Source organism: Dermacentor andersoni, chromosome 2 (assembly GCF_023375885.2).
Source record: "Dermacentor andersoni chromosome 2, qqDerAnde1_hic_scaffold, whole genome shotgun sequence".
NCBI lineage: Eukaryota > Metazoa > Arthropoda > Arachnida > Ixodida > Ixodidae > Dermacentor > Dermacentor andersoni.
Window position 1 is genome coordinate 26,834,950 of NC_092815.1, and position 15,978 is coordinate 26,850,927.

The 15,978-nt window shown below is 43.4% G+C and overlaps 1 protein-coding gene across 2 annotated transcripts in view; it reads right to left on the reverse strand.

Annotated features, from left to right (window-relative positions):
• The window catches only part of l(2)05287 (WD repeat-containing protein l(2)05287), a 70,433-nt gene that overhangs the window by 5,263 nt on the left and 49,192 nt on the right, over nt 1-15,978 (reverse strand). For both annotated transcript variants that reach the window (XM_050189652.3, XM_055077324.2), the window contains exons 14-17: nt 11,263-11,349; nt 6,786-6,940; nt 6,507-6,563; nt 3,412-3,546 (exon numbers count right to left, since the gene is read on the reverse strand). In XM_050189652.3, the coding sequence (XP_050045609.1) occupies nt 3,412-3,546; nt 6,507-6,563; nt 6,786-6,940; nt 11,263-11,349 (434 nt within the window). The remainder of the gene's footprint in view (nt 1-3,411; nt 3,547-6,506; nt 6,564-6,785; nt 6,941-11,262; nt 11,350-15,978) is intronic.

A 15,978-nucleotide genomic window follows, 5' to 3' on the forward strand; every position in this document is an offset into this window, starting at 1 on the left:
GCCTGAGATGATGGACCTCCGTGTGTCAGAAGCTGCCCGCTGACTTCGAGGAGAAGCTTGTCAAATTTCAGTGCTATGTGATGGACAAACGGCAGGAAAAGGGCTACCAACTGGGGCAAATTGCAAACGCCGACCAGACCCCAGTGTTTAACATGCCAATGGCACGCACCGTGAACAAAAAGGGTGCGAAGGAAGTCAAACTTAGGATGGCGGGCTACGAAAAGCAGCGAACGACAGTAATGTTGTGCTGCAGCACCACTGGACGAAAACTCCCCCCCTACATAATATTAAAGCGCAAGGCTCTACCAGCAGGCAAAAAGTTCTACAGAAACGTTGTTGTGCACATTCACGACAAAGGTTGGTTGTGTTGGACTTGATGGAGGACTGGGTTGAAATGGTTTGGGAACGCCATCCAGGGGCTGCGTTGTGCAAGCAGTCACTTTTAGTCCTCGATTCCTACTGTGGCCATCTGACTGACAGCGTGAAGACCACGCTTTCTCGTGCTGGGACAGACATTGCCATAATCCCTGGTGGCATGACTAGCCAACTCCAACCGCTTGACGTCGCCATTAATAAGCCCTTTAAAGATAGGCTTTGCAAGCACTATACCGACTGGCTTATGTCGGAAGAACATCAGCTCACCCCAACTGGGCGCATCAAGCGTGCTTCGCTTTGCCAGCTGGCGAACTGGATCGCCGCAGGGTGGAATGAAATTCCAGATGAAACAATCATTAGAGCTTTCAAAAAGTGTTGTATTTCAAACGCGATGGATGGAAGCGAGGATGATGCCCTCTGGGATGAATTCAGCAGCAAAGAGGACAGCGATGTTGCGGACGATGACGACGAATAAACTTTATACGTATGTGCCTATGGAGTGTGCGCTTACGCAATAAAAATGCTGGGTTTTGTGCTGATGAAACGGAGTTTTTTTCATTCAGCCTACATTCGAGGTAAGCTTTTTATTCTTTTTTTTGTCTGGCTTCGGACATTGGGGGGGGGGGGGGGGGGGGGGCGGCTTAGAATCAGAGTTGGCCTAGATTCCAGTAAATACGGTATATAGGTGCGGTGACCTTTGTCTCAAAAAGCACATCTGCACAGTTTTATCAAGATCTATACCCATGCCCCATTTATCACACCCCTCTGCAAACTTGTCTAAATCCTTCTGTAGTTCATTGTAATCATCGGGACCTCTCATAACACGATACAAAACGCAGTCATCCGCAAACAATCGGATAAAAAAAAGATGATATGCCAATGGCAATGTCATTCATGTATAACAAAAACAATAGCAGACCCAAAACCGAACCTTGAGGCAGCTCTGATGACACATCAGCACCATGTGACCGTTTACCACCAACGAATACGTGTTGTGTCCTACAATTTAAGTATTCTTTTATGCATTCAACAACCGTTTTGTTTATGTTGTACCACGACAATTTTTCCAGCTGCAAAGAGTGGGGAACTACATCAAAAGCTTTTTTTAAATTTAAAGAGATACAATTTACACAACCCCCTTAGTCAAGGGTGGATGCGAAGTCGTGTGTTAATTCCCCTGTAAGCTGAGTAATACAAGAAAAACTACTTTGAAATCAGTGTTGCTGAGGGATCAATAAGGAAAACAAATTTAAGTGGCTCATGATGTTGCTAAAAAGTACATGCTCAAATATCTTGCAAAGTACACTAGTCAGGGACACCGGCCGATAATTAAACACAGATTTTCGAGGTCCTCACTTTGGAATGGGAACAACATTGGCAATCTTCCCGTCTGCAAGCAATATTCTGCATGTCAAGGACTTAGACCACTGGCACTAGTGGTACTTAAACACTCAAATTGTAGTTGAATGCCTCTCCTGTTGAACAGGATGTCGTTCCTGGGTTCCCCTCCGATAAGCCCATAGTGAAACATTAGGTCAGTGTTCGTTGCGCGCGCAGTAACAACAGAACTGAAGAAGGAGCTAAAACATTCTGCCTTATCGAGGCTATCATGAACAAGAGCCCCATTGTGTTCGAGCACAGGAATTGACACTTCGTATTTTCTATTCCTTGATAAATTGCCAGAATTCCCTAGGGTTACCTTTTAAACTAAAATGAAAGAAGCATAAAAAATACCTTCTGCATGTTATATTGTGGACTTCGCATCATTTGAAGCTTGTTGCAATTGTTGCTTTTTCTGGGGTGTCGGTTTCTTTCTGTACGCCATGTATACTCGATTTCTTTTATTCAGTGCCCTACGAACTTCCCTTGTGAACCACGGCTTACATCTACACGTCATTGTCCATAATGGGACAAATTGGTCATGCAACTCGAAAATCCTATTTTTAAGTAAACGCCTCGCTTCGTCTACATTCAGTGACTCTGACAATGTTTCAAATGCATCGTAATACGAGCCAAGTGCCAATTTCGGTAGGTGTACATTCGTCTACCTGGGCTATTAGCGACTTTAATGTACACCAATTTCAGTTTACATAAAACAGCGTTATGGTCACTTATGCCTGGCAAGAGGAGCACAGGTTCCGTATCCACAGGCAAATTACTAAAAAATAAGTCTAATACATTACTTCCACACACATTAGGTATTGTGGCATTTCGCACCCAATTAATTTTGGGTAAATTGGAATCACCACCAATCACTAAGGAGTCATAATTTCTCCACTTCTAAATCTTCCACTAGCTTATTCGAAACCTGTATGCTACTGCCAGGAGGCCTGTAAAAGGAACAGATCGTTAGCGATTTTCCCTTTTTCAAACGAAGTTGTACCCAGACAGCCTCAGTAGAATCATCTGACTTACTTAACATCTGCGACTGTATTGTTTGATCAACAAGAATAAACACACCACCCCCTTGACAGTCTCTATCTTTTCTATAACTAATGTAGTTGCTAGAGAAGGCAGCACAATCTCTATCGTTACCATCCAACCATGATTCAGTGCCCAACATCACAGATGGTTTACTCACGTTAATCAAGTTAAAAAATTCATCTGTTTTGTTTTAGGATGCTTCTGCAGTTGATGATAAGGAACAATAACAACATGCCTTTCTCTAGGCTTTGTCAAACAACTCACACAACCTTCCCGACGGATTCGTCATAAGCATACTTGACTTTATGCAAGTAGAGTATGTCACGCTTAACGTACGCTTTCTCTGCCTAAGTCTGGTGTTCTTTCGCATATTCAAGATCATCAAGAAACAATGGTGGTGTAGGGTGCTCACAACAGACACAAACTAAAAACTTTTTTTGGACATCAAGTGAGCATGCAACTTGCCCAGGGGATTCCATCTATGTAAGCTAGATTGCTTCATGAGGAGATAGACATCAAGGGAGAAAGAAAAGATCCTCTAATGAAATATTGGGTTGGTGAATCTGGTTCACGAGGTGAGTGCCAGCATATGAGGTCAAGCCTACTACAAACCTGGTGCACTTCCCGGAAGCCGGAGAGTCCCAGCCTGTACTGCTCAGGAGCCTCAGTTGCCACAGCTGATCGACTCTCTTGAGCCACCAGAGTGCCGAATGGCGTGGGAGGCAGCAGTGACTCCAGTTTCACTGACTGAAAGGGAGAGAAGGAAATATGTTCGAGCAATGACTTGCGATAATGCTTATACTTAATTCTGGCAATTGTTTGCAAAGCCCCTTGTATGTCATAGGTGCCTCAGATGTGCAATACAAAATTAGGAAGTTATACTTGATGTTTGCTAGTTTATGTCATCATTAATGAAGCCTCTTCGATGTCATGCTTAATGACAAAGGGCAAGGAGCGCAAAAAGATTAAAGGTGGGAAGGGGTTATTTTTGAGGCAACAGCGTACATCCTAATCGAGCAATTGAGGAGCAAAAGCATGATCAAGCATGCATCTAGTCTGACTGTTTTTGGTGTAGGGCGACATGGTAGCCATACTATTTCTAGGTCAGACACGATGTTAATAACAGAGCATGTCAGCTGACTCACAGTGATAAGACCGCCTCCCCGTCAGAATCCTTTGTGGTCGTTCCAGTGTAGATTAAAGTTTGGCAAGTCAGCTAAATGTTCAGTCTCTGTTAATACCAAAAAATTACTTGGGGATGACGAAACAAGATTAGATATCATCTCTTATTTCGGCAAAGAAAGTGCATATGCTGGTAAAAATGACAGAAAACGAAAGTTCATTTGAAGGGGTGGCATTTGTACGACAGGGTGCTTTCGGTTTAGATGATTGCTAGGTGGTGGATTCTTTTACCATTTGAGATGATGCGTCAGATGTGTAATGCTGCGACCTGATGAAAAGCGTTTTGAATCGCAGGGAAAATGGAATTGATTTGCACTTGACAAATGCATGAAGGCGTTTTTGCACAATGTGGATGACACTGGAAAAATTTTCACCCATGCGGTAGTCAGTTCCATTGAATTTACGATCACAGGAAAGAATTGGGCATTTAGCTTTATGAGAAGTGAACTTAACTATAATAGGCCGGAATCGATTTTGGGTGAATTTACCAAAACGGTGGGGATGATCAATTTCTTTAGGATCTATGTTGGTATTTAAGTGGCTGCGATAGAGGTCAATAGTTAGTTGTTCCGATTGGGCGGAAGTTTCTTTTGTGTTGGTTTCAGGGATGCCGTAAAATATTATGTTGTTCCTGTGCAAGTGATTTTCGGCATCATTCAAGCGGGCTTCAAGGCTGCAAACCAAGCCAGCTGTTTGCACGGTATCTGCCCGCAGGCTATCAATATTTGTCCCAATTGATGTAAGGCTTTGATAATGGCTTTCCAAGCGAGTTAGGCATTGGCTTACGGCTATTAATGTTTGTTCTGTCGTTAGTACCTTGTTTTTGAGGTCTGTAACCTCTGAAATTAGCTTCGACTGTCTGGTAGTTAGTTTTTGCAATTCAGCCAGTACGGCAGTGACATCCGGACCTGGGTTAGATTCTGCATCAGCCAGTAACAGTAGGAAGCGGATGTCATCAATGACAGCATGGCCTTCAATGTCTAAAATAATTAAAAATGTATCAAAGTACTGCTTTCTTTCTGTACCTCCAGCTCACATAGCTATATTAAAATGAGGCTGGGTATTTAAATTGTCTTGTTATTAAAAACTTTTGAAATGCATTTTTATATAAGCTTTTAAGTACCGGCAGGAAACAGAAAGAAGTGTTCAGAAAATGACATTCTTCTAATTACGCATGTAAATATAATTTTTTTGCAGGTAGAAAATATATATAGCATGGAGGTAGTACCTACTTTTACAATTTGTGTCTCAAGATACAAAATAGCAAAAGACAGGTTCCGTTCACCTAACTTAGTTCACTGCCGTGCTGTATCAAAACTATTTGTCGTAGTCGGCAATATGAGTCACTGGATGTGTGTCTATAGCACTGAAAACACAGCCATTACTGTCAATGCTTTCATACAGAAGCAAATCATCTTTGAAGCTTGATGACTCAGTCAAATGAAATCTCTGCTTTCACAACAGATGCGGCAAGACGTGACTGAATTTTGCTATTTCTTAAATCTCTTCCAGAATGTCAAAATTGATTGAACGAGCCTGGCTTGTTACCAGCACCTAGAAAGAGCGGCCAAATAAGACAGACTTATTCCTGGCACTTAATGGGGGGGGGATAGAATGAGAGAGAGAGAGAGAGAGAGAGAGAGAGAGAGAGAGAGAGAGAGAGAGAGAGAGAGAGAGAGAGAGAGAGAGAGAGAGAGCCTAGAGGATGGTGGCTTGATGAGCGCAGCCTTGCTGCGCAAGCAAGGGGCAAGTGGAGGGAGGGGAGCAAGCTCGTGGTAGTGCCATCAAGTGGGCGAGAGGGGAGGAAGTGGGGGGCAGGTTGGCACGCATCATCTTTGGCCACTCGCGGCTGAGTGCGTATGCAGTCTGCACACCCTGCTTTAGAGGTAATCTGCCACATCCGCAAGGAGTGGATGTGCGAAGACAGTGTGGAATCATGCACCCTGTCTTCCCAAGCATTTAGTCCTGGAGGTTGCATAATCTCGAGTTTTGGAGACGCATTGAAGCGCGAAGCAGATGGAGCATTTGTTTCCCGCTGCCAGTGCTTTTCATGATAGAGTCGTACCACCGAGGACGACACTATCAGCCACAGGGGCAGAGTGAAGGTGAAAGTGATGCTGGCTTCGCTTTGTATCGCTGATGTGAAGATACCGTCGACACGGCGTGAAATCACACCTGCATCGCCGACTCTCAAATTTAACAAAACAATCTTTTTTCTTACTCGAATTTGTTTTTTCCAATTGCCCTAAAATTCGTCAAAATTCGTGGCATCTCCCGTGTGAGAAAAATCCATCGGCAACTGTATTTATATTTGCATAAAAGGCCTAATTGCAATATAATGAAATTCCGACATAATATAGCAAATTGCTGATTTTAGTGACTTCATTATTTTTAGGTGTAACTTAAATGTCATCTAGGAACAATCTACAGGGTTTGGTGGGCAGGATTTAGTCCAGATATACCACTAAATATTATGTGTGGAGGTTGTTCACTGCATCTACTAAATTTAGCCAGAAGACAAGTACCTGGTGTCCCTTCACAGCTTCCTTTTCCTTGGCATCCGTTACCCAAGAGTACAGTTCCTGTAACAAAAATGTAGAAAAATAATTCAAACATGCCTCAAAGCAATCAATGGTGATAGCTTTCAACCAAACCCTTCAGCTTTTCCAGACAACCCTAGATTATATAGGGGTATGCTGTGCTGGAAAGCATTCTCACGTACAGTGTTTCCAGATTACTTTTACATTTGTTTTTGCGCACAAGCCTTTCCTAGCTACGACACACTGTTATTTCGGTAAACACACCTGCTCTTTGCTGAGGAAGCAGAGTCGCTGCAGAGCATCACCGCATGAGCTGGCTGAGTTATTTAGCAGAAACGTGGCTGCTCTGACTGGCTGGCATTCAGGAGGGACATCATTGGTCTGTACGGAGTCCTTGGTCCTTGGCTCGAACAGAAGCACTGTGGCCATGGCACAGAGAAAGATGGAGAGTGAGAATTACAGAATGAGACTAACTACTGACAGCAAGCAGGTGAGGAATTAAAGGGCCCCTCAACAGGTCTACCCATTTTGAGCTGACAAGCTCAGTACAGTCGCCGACCGATTTTCCGGACTCCAAAAATTCGGACATGCCCGATTATTCGGTCAGCTTCGCGGCACCGCCATTCTCCCCATAGACCATAATGTATAACAACTGCCGAAAGTTCGGACACCTTGCAACCTCTTGTCTGATTTTTCGGACACTCCTTGAGCCAACTCGGTCGAGAGCACCATGCACCGACTCTGACCGGTGCATGGTTCGACTTGCTGAACGCCATTTTTGTTTTGAACGGAGCTTCCTTACTGCCCCACGAAGTGGCGCTACTGGAAATCCCCGCTCATCATCATCGTTTCTGTCGTGGTTTCTGCCTGGTTCGATAGAGTGGCTCTGCAGCAGTTCCGGTTTCAGCTTAGTAAGCCATGTCAAGACAATCCAGCAGCTGATTTGTTTCTTCGCGCACAACGCTGCGAGCAGGCCACGTTTTTTCGTTTGTGTGACTGGTGTTGGCACGGTTGGGCACGGTGGTGTTTGCTTTGTGTGCTGTGTCGAGGTGATCCAACGCGGCATACGGAAACATCGTGTCAAGTCTCTAATGGCGCCGACAGTGCCCGCGCAGACTGCGCTGGGGAATGCCGGCAAGCGGGTGTCAGGAGGCCTAAGATTTATCGCCTTCCAATGTGCTCCCTACTGACGCGGAAAATATTCTGCCGAGACCTGCGCAGTGGTTGCATTGCGACTCCGGACACCGTCTCATTTGACAGGTTCACAAGTGCTGACACTGCTTTACTGACGTGCGCAGAACTCGACGACGGCGAGATCATTCGTCAGGTTTCTGCTGCACCGCCGGACGATAACTCTCGAGTCGGAAGATGACGCACCATGTGCCACGCTGCCGTCGCATGCGGAGCGTGTACAAGCAGTGACTGTGCTTTCAGCCGCCTACAGTGACCGTACGACCCTCTCCGAGATTCAGGCTTATCTGATTGCGCGTAAACGAAACAGCGTGCAACGGCGCATTCACGATTTCTTCAAGCCTACTGCCGAGCCCGAATAAGTGCGTGGAAATAAAGGATATCATTTTTTTTTCTTAATCTGCTTTTTCGGACACCTGTTTATTCGGACATTTCCGCAGACCCCGTGAGGTCCGAATAAACGGTCGGCGACTGTACATACAATGGGCACTAACCATCGTGTATGCTAAGTATTACATCACTAGGTGCCGTAGAAAGAGCTTAAGTTTCAAACCAAATGCCGTTTCCTCTTCTCATGCGGGTGCCACGCTCTCAGCCAGAGTCAATGCCAATCGCGCAAGTGCACCTACGTACACTGCCGTGGTGTGACGTCACTCATAATGACACGCGACTTCGAGAATCATTCAAGGCAACATCAGTTATTAGTTTAACCTGTTGCCTCAAGAGATGGAATAAAGTTTAGAGAAATAATAAAACAAACAAACCAAATGTTTTTGTGTTTTTGTTTTACTTTGTACTGTAGCAAGAGAGATGTGCTTCCGTTTTGTTTGCTTGTTCCCATGTCATGCAATTTTGCATACACAGAACAAAACTATGTAGTTTTCTATCGTGTTCCAGCAGCGCGATCATGCTCTTTCATCCTCTCGCGCCTGCTTCAGTGGTTGTGATTGTGGCATTGACTTATACTACTAATCAGGCGTTTTCGGGCGGAGCATGCAAAATCATCTGCTGTGTGAAACAAGACAGATGCAACTGCTCGCACGCGATACGTTTATCGGAAGTGCGCCACTCAGCAAGAGAGAGAGAGAGAGGAGGCAGGGCCTGTGATGTATTCGTCATGCGATCCTTCGGCTCCAGTATGGGAGAAAGCAGGGAAGGATTTTTGCTTGAGGAGGCTGGACAGGGCAAGTGGAGAGAGTGTCTATGTTGGCAGTTGTGGGGAGCACACGCGCCCATCTTCCCCCGCGCCGTCGCGTCGAGAGCCGGCATAGACGGGGGAGAGGCGCACTATGCCCTCTCCCGATTCTCCCTCGCTCTCGCGACGCGCACGCGCCCTTTCTCCCCGACTCGCGGGCAGGCAGCTGACGGGCGAGGAGGACATTCCCCTCGCCTAGCTAAAAAGGTACAAAACAGCGCGACCGGGGGAGACCCTCTCTCTCTGAGGCCGGACCGATAACCTGCTGGACTGGAGTACCTGCTGCTACCCGTGAGTGACCACGTTGCCTGACTGTCCCGGGCAACGAGGCCAGCCTATTTATTACTATTACGGAGAGGACGTCCCTCTGTGAGTGTTCGCTATTGCTAATAGCAATAAACGTTGTTACCGTTGACACCGCTGGTTGCCTTATTCGTCCGAACCCGGCGTAGCCGCGATTCCCGCGCTACGGGTTGGGAGTACCACGAAGCGACTGCGTGGGGCTAGATCCGGAGCTCGCCTTAAGCCCTAGCCGCACGCAGAGTGGAACCCCCACATAGTGACACTCGCCTCCTGAAATCGTGGGTTTGCAGTACTACAAATATTTCTATCTCTGCTATTAATTTGAACTAATTTGAAAAATTCTTATGGTAGAAGACTCCTTAGAGGGCACTTAACTTCCAGCATATAACCAAAATTTGATTATTGATCTGGCGAGGGCCCTTTAATACATTTACACAATTATAATGCACTCCTAAACCTAATGCATGCCAAATTGATTTAAAGAAAAAAACTTTGCACTTAAATGTACTAACATGCCCCGATTTATAAAAAAAAATACAGCATGCCCCCTACACTCGGGATCAGAGAAAAGCCAGGCATGCAGTATTCACCTTCACAGGATTTTTTTTTAAAGTGAACTTTCATAATGAAAGGAGTGCATTATCGTCATCATTTGCACTTCACTAGGCCACAGATAGATGCATACAGGAGCGGTATTCTTTAGTTATCACATTTACAGACACCACTATCGCTTTCGAGATATATTATGTGACTCTGCATCGGAATTGTTGAAGTATCCAACTGACAACATTCCTGGCACTGTGTGCAGATAGCAAGCTTGGTACAGCGACAGACACTCTAGCGGCCTTTTACACGAACACATACGATGCCAAGTTGTGCAAAGTCTGGTGAAAGTGATGGTATCTACAAAAATTATCGATTGAGAATACAGCTCCAGATTGCAGTTGAGCACATTAGCTACAGCAACCTTCACGAAAATGTGCTTTGCTGCCATCTTGTGATGACGATAATGTTGCCTCTGACAGTAAACTGCCGTAAACATAGTTTTGGTTTCATATCCGATTGTAATGTGCAGTCAATTTTTGAACCCATATTCTCGGAAAAAGAAAGGTGCCCATTAGACTCATGTACATAGTCAACATACATTTTTTCAGACTCCCTAGGAACCCCGAAAAATTAAATGCATGCCTTTGAATGTCCTGAAGAGCTCAAGTTGCCACAGCCATGTCCTCAATAGCTTGAAAGGCCAACCAGTACCATTATTAGATATCTCGGTGCTTGTACCGCACGTGTGTGTATAACTAAGAAACCCATTTTGTCTTGTGACAGTGCCCCTCTGCGCTCTTGGTAAGCTTCACTGAAATACTCTGCCTATGCTCGACTGCGTAGCAGTATTGTATTGAGGCAAAGCTGGCCATCGTGCAACACTTCAAGCATCTCGGTGCTCGTATTGTGAACGGAGAAGGTGAGTGCACACATGTATAATTAAGGAACACATGTTATGTCCCATAACAGTGGTCTCTTTGCACACTTGATATGCTTGATCGCGTAACACCACCATATTGCGGCAAAGCCGACTTTCGGGGACCGTCATTATGCAATGCTTGGGACATTTGCTGTCCTTTCGATGCCAACGGTGAAAATGATGAAGGTCGAGTTGGCAGCATTGCAGACAGCAGCGAATTCTTTAAATGAAAAACACTGCACCCAACTGCAGGAAGCTTGATAGCGAACATTAAAGTGGCTAGGCCTACAACAGGATAAAACGACTACGACAGCTTCCAGTGGATCAGTGCATGAGAACGATGGTTTGAGGCTGCAAGATAATGAAAATGGTGGCAGTGATGGCTTCGATTAATTTCATTTCAGGCTTTCAGTCCCGACAAAAAATGAAAAAAAAAAAAAAAAGATCAAGAGGCAGTGGGCTTCAGAGCCCAAAATTTCAGACATTCTTATATGTACATATAAGGCGTCTAACTTATCACATATGTCTGAAAAATCAGTTGTTGACTGCATGGTATTATGCACTCTGATGTTTGGAGCATAGCTTACATGAGTTGTTGCTGCAGAAGGCTGCCATCATGTCAGAAGAGATGTCTGCTACCAGGCAGGTAGCTGTGCAGTCAAGTTCCCACAGAACTGTACAAAACAATGAATACAGATGAGTTACAGTGGTCAATCTGGATGACATTTCTTTGCTACATAGCGGAATCATTTCTTGCTGGTTGGTTCAAAGCATGTTCCACTGGTTATTTCAAAGCAACATGATTTAAGGCAAATCACTCTCATTTGCTTTGCAATACAACTCCTCCAGAACAATCAGTGACCATTGCCATGCCACATACTGAACAACACCTGCAGGGGATAATCATAATTGTGTATTCTGCACAAGGCTACCCCATCTAAAGATGAGAAGTGGACACTTAGCCACTAATAATTAGTATGTTCTTATTTTCATTTACCCTTTAGCAGAGATGTGATGTGCTTAGGCAGAACTATGAAATGTTTTTATATAAATATAACTGTCCAATCAATCAGTGTCGAACGTGCCCATCGATTGGCCAAATTCAAAGTAAACAACAAAATGCCAATTATTGTTAAATTTTCACATTTCAAAGTAAAAGAACAACTCCTTTCACATGGTAGGAAACTGAAGGGCCTGGAATTTAGAATTTCAGATGATTACTCTCCTAGCACTCTAACAGATAGAAGGCATTTAGTCGAATTCGCCAAGACACAACAGAAGCTATTGAAGCTACGACACGACAAACTAACTGTTGGTAAAAAACCTTACACATTTGATAGTAACACCCAAAAGGTTGTCCCCCGCCCTTTAAGTGCCTAGGCCCAGCAATGCTAACTCGAAAAATGTCTTTTTGTTTGTCTTCACTAACATTAGAAGCATGTTACTGACACTTGATGCTCTCAGTAATCTTGCCGACACAACAAAGTCTGATCTAATCATAATTACGGAAACGTGGCTTAACTCTACAATAGAAGACTCTGAAATACTCCCACTTTTTCCAAACTTCAATATCTTCAGGCATGATCGAACTAACTTCATGGTGGCGTACTCATTGGCGCACATAAAAACCTTCAGTGTACTGAAATTAAGACATCCTACTCCTTAGAAATTCTGTTTGTCCTGTGTAGCACTTCTTACCCACCCACAATAATCGCAGTCTGCTATCACCCCCCCTGGTAATGATCCTAACTTTGCTGCAGAATTCCATGAAACATTGCGTTCAGTAACTGAATTACATCACAACTCTCCGATATTACTGTTTGGTGATTTTAGCTTTCCCTGCAATAAATTGAACTAGCATTACATCAGCAACTTTGCAACACAGTAATGAAAGCGATTTTGTCAACTCATGCTTAACCTTTGGATCAATGCAACTTGTCACTGAACCCACATGCCAAAATTTTAATTCTTCTAACATACTCGACCTCATTTTCGCTTCTGATCCTGACAAAGTATATGCAATAATGCATTTGTCTGGTCTTAGTCACCATTCCATAATCTGTGCATCACACTCCCGTCAGCTTACACAACCTACAAAGATAGCCAAGGTGATCAGACTGTATAACAAATGGAATTACTTGGCACGCGCAGATTTTGCTGCTTAATTTTACACTAACCTTTTGATGCATTCTGTCAAGACTAACTGGCTCCTTCTCCAAAACAAAGTGCTTGATGTCTTCGAAAAATATGTTCCCGTTATCGCCCTAACAGGAAAACATTAATCCTTGTGGTTTAATGTCACACTAAAGCATCTTAACAATAAAAAGAAAAGGCTTTTTAGCTCGGCTGAACAGTCCAACAACGCATGCACTTGGAATAAATATACTACATTGCAGAAAAATAATTCGAAACTCTAGCCAAAAAAGAAAAACACATTTTTTTTTTTGCAAACGCCACTGATTATGGTAGGAAACAGCCCCCCGAAATTCTGGAAGGTTATTAACCTTAATAACACCCAGCCATTAGCTCTGTTTGATGAGCAAAACCATCGCATTCCTGATCATGAAACTGCTGAACAACTTAACCACGACTTTTCTTCTGTCTTCACAATTCAGCCCGATAAAATATTACCTCCCTTCCCTTATTTTGATCATGCAGTCATGCCTGATATTACCTTTTGTCCTTAAGGCATCAAGAAACTAATTGATCCATTTAAATGTATGTCATCGTTGGGTGTTGAGAAAATAAATGCAAAAATGCCAAAAAACACCATAACAACTATCAGTGCGTTTTATGTGCTGTTTTTCAGCAATCATTGTCATCAGGGCTGGTCCTGGAAAACTAGAGTAGGCGAGATTGTTCCAGTCCCCAAAAAAAGATCCTCCATCATTGTGCAGTAGTTGTCGTCCTATTTCACACACCAGTATTTGTGGCAAACTAATGGAACATGTTATTTACTTTCAGATTGTGAACTTTTTAGTATCCAATAACCTATTTCATTCTGCTCAACATAGCTTTCGTAAAGTCTTTCATGTGATACTCAACTAGCTTTATTTTTTCATGATCTAAGTTCTAACCTCGATTTGAATGTACCTGTATATGCCCTTTTCTTAGACATTGAAAAGGCATTTGACAAAGCTCCACACCAATGGCTACTTCTAAATCTTTCCCGCATTAACATTAATCTATTTGTACTAGACTGGATATTTGGCTTTCTCACTAACCGGAAGCAGTTTGTATTTGCTAACAAGAACTCATCAGAACGATCGCCTGTACTTTCGGGCGCACCACAAGGCATAGTTCGCAAACCACTACTCTTTCTAATTTACAATAATGACCTTCCTACTGAGATCTTTTCTAAGATTCGATTGTTCACAGACAATTATGTAATTTATCGACAAATAACTAACAGTTCAGATGTGGAGTTGCTTCAAAATGGCCTCAAACACATTAAATTATGGTGTAATGAATGGCTGATGTCTTTAAATACTAAAAACATTACTAATTTCTTTCTGTTGCAGACAGCATCACCAACAGGAAAATACACCATATATGGCTCCAAAATATCATTCGTTGAATCATATAAATACCTCGGCATAACCTTTTCAACTACCCCAACTTGGTCACATCATGTCTTTAACATAGCCAATGCTGTGAATCAAACCCTCGGTTTTCTCCACTGGAACCTAAGACTCACCTCCCCCCCACATCAGTAAAATGACCTTATTTACTTGAATCTAATGTGCACTTTTTTCTGATAAACTGGGTCCAAAAACTGTGTGAGCGCTAGAATTGAGTACGACCCTAAATCTGCGTTACCATATCGCCATTGCAACTTCAAAATGGCCACCTCATACACCCTTCGAGCCTAGCTGCGATAACTTCCTCCATGTGCTGTAGTATGTGTGCTTAGGTTAGTCTATTGCCCGTCTTCCCGTTTTCAGTGCCAACTGCGAGGACACACTGAGTTCATCATGATGCTGCAATCAAAAAGAAAGTGATCACGTGTGCGAAAACGGACGAAAATCAGGCTGCATCACGGGCGTTCGGAGTTCACGAAACTTGGGTGCGAGATTGGCGTTCTACTCTGGTGGTTACCACTTACAGTGCGGCTGCATGGCTCCTATCTTGAAAGCAATCTGTGATGGGGACAGAGTCTACGCGTCTTGGTGCACCACACCGCGCTGTGTTCTCGTTGCTTAGTTCGTGTTAAAGAGAGAGGCAGCATGAAGGTCAATTCGTTAGCTCCTGCTACCACACTTCCTCACTACAGCGCTTTGATAGCAAGTTTCTGTGGTCATTGAGTGAGACGGATTCACGTTTGCTTGTGCGAGCGTGACACCATGCTTGTTAATTTAGTTTACAAGCAAAAGTTTGCAAGTGTATACAACCGATAAAATTACTATCGTTACTTCATATAGCTGTCTACTAATTTGCTATCACAATTGATACTTTGCCTTTCAGGCAAAACTGCAACTTGTTTTATTTATCGCAACTTTAGTGCATTGGAAATAAATACTTGTTTTTCCAAATGAGAGAAAGTTGTATTTATGTATGAAAGAATGGTACTGTAAAGGACCTTTCTTTTTTTTAGTTCACATAAAGTAGGTGCATGTTACAATCGAGGGCATGTTAGAGTCGAGTAAATATGGTATTAGCTTAAGTCACATATATCCACCCAAAGTTAGAATATGCATCCTCTGTCTGGGATCCTCATCAACATAACCTATCTAATACACTTGACTTAGTTCAAAACCAAGCAGCCCGGTTTACTTATTCTGAATGTTCTTATCACGCAAGCATTTCTGAAGTAAAAACCGTGCTGGTCTGACCAATCTAGAATTTCGACGTCATTTCCAGACTGTCGTTCTCACAAATTCTATCATGAGCCACTTTAAATTTCAGCTATATTACCAGCTTATTGCCAGTCCAGCCGCATTAAAGGGACTGACAACAAATTTTCATGGTACCTATTTTTTGAATTCTACAGAAAGCTTACCAGTCAGAGTCTAATCATGAAGTGGTATGCAGAAAACACTGTGGAACATTTTTAATCTGAATTTTTCAATCTGCAGTGAGGATGTAGTCGTTCACCGGAAGCATGCTGAAAATGGTGATAGGCGAGCACAATAGCGATTATACGCCGGCATTAGTGGAAGGTAGACGACAAATGCGGCCATAATTGGGAGAAAGTATTTTGTTTATCAAGTCGATGTTCCTGCAATTCATGTTTTCCAAAGTGTTAGAGTATTCCTACGATAATAGCTCCGTGTTTTCGTGGTTTCCTCTCCAACTGCTTTGAT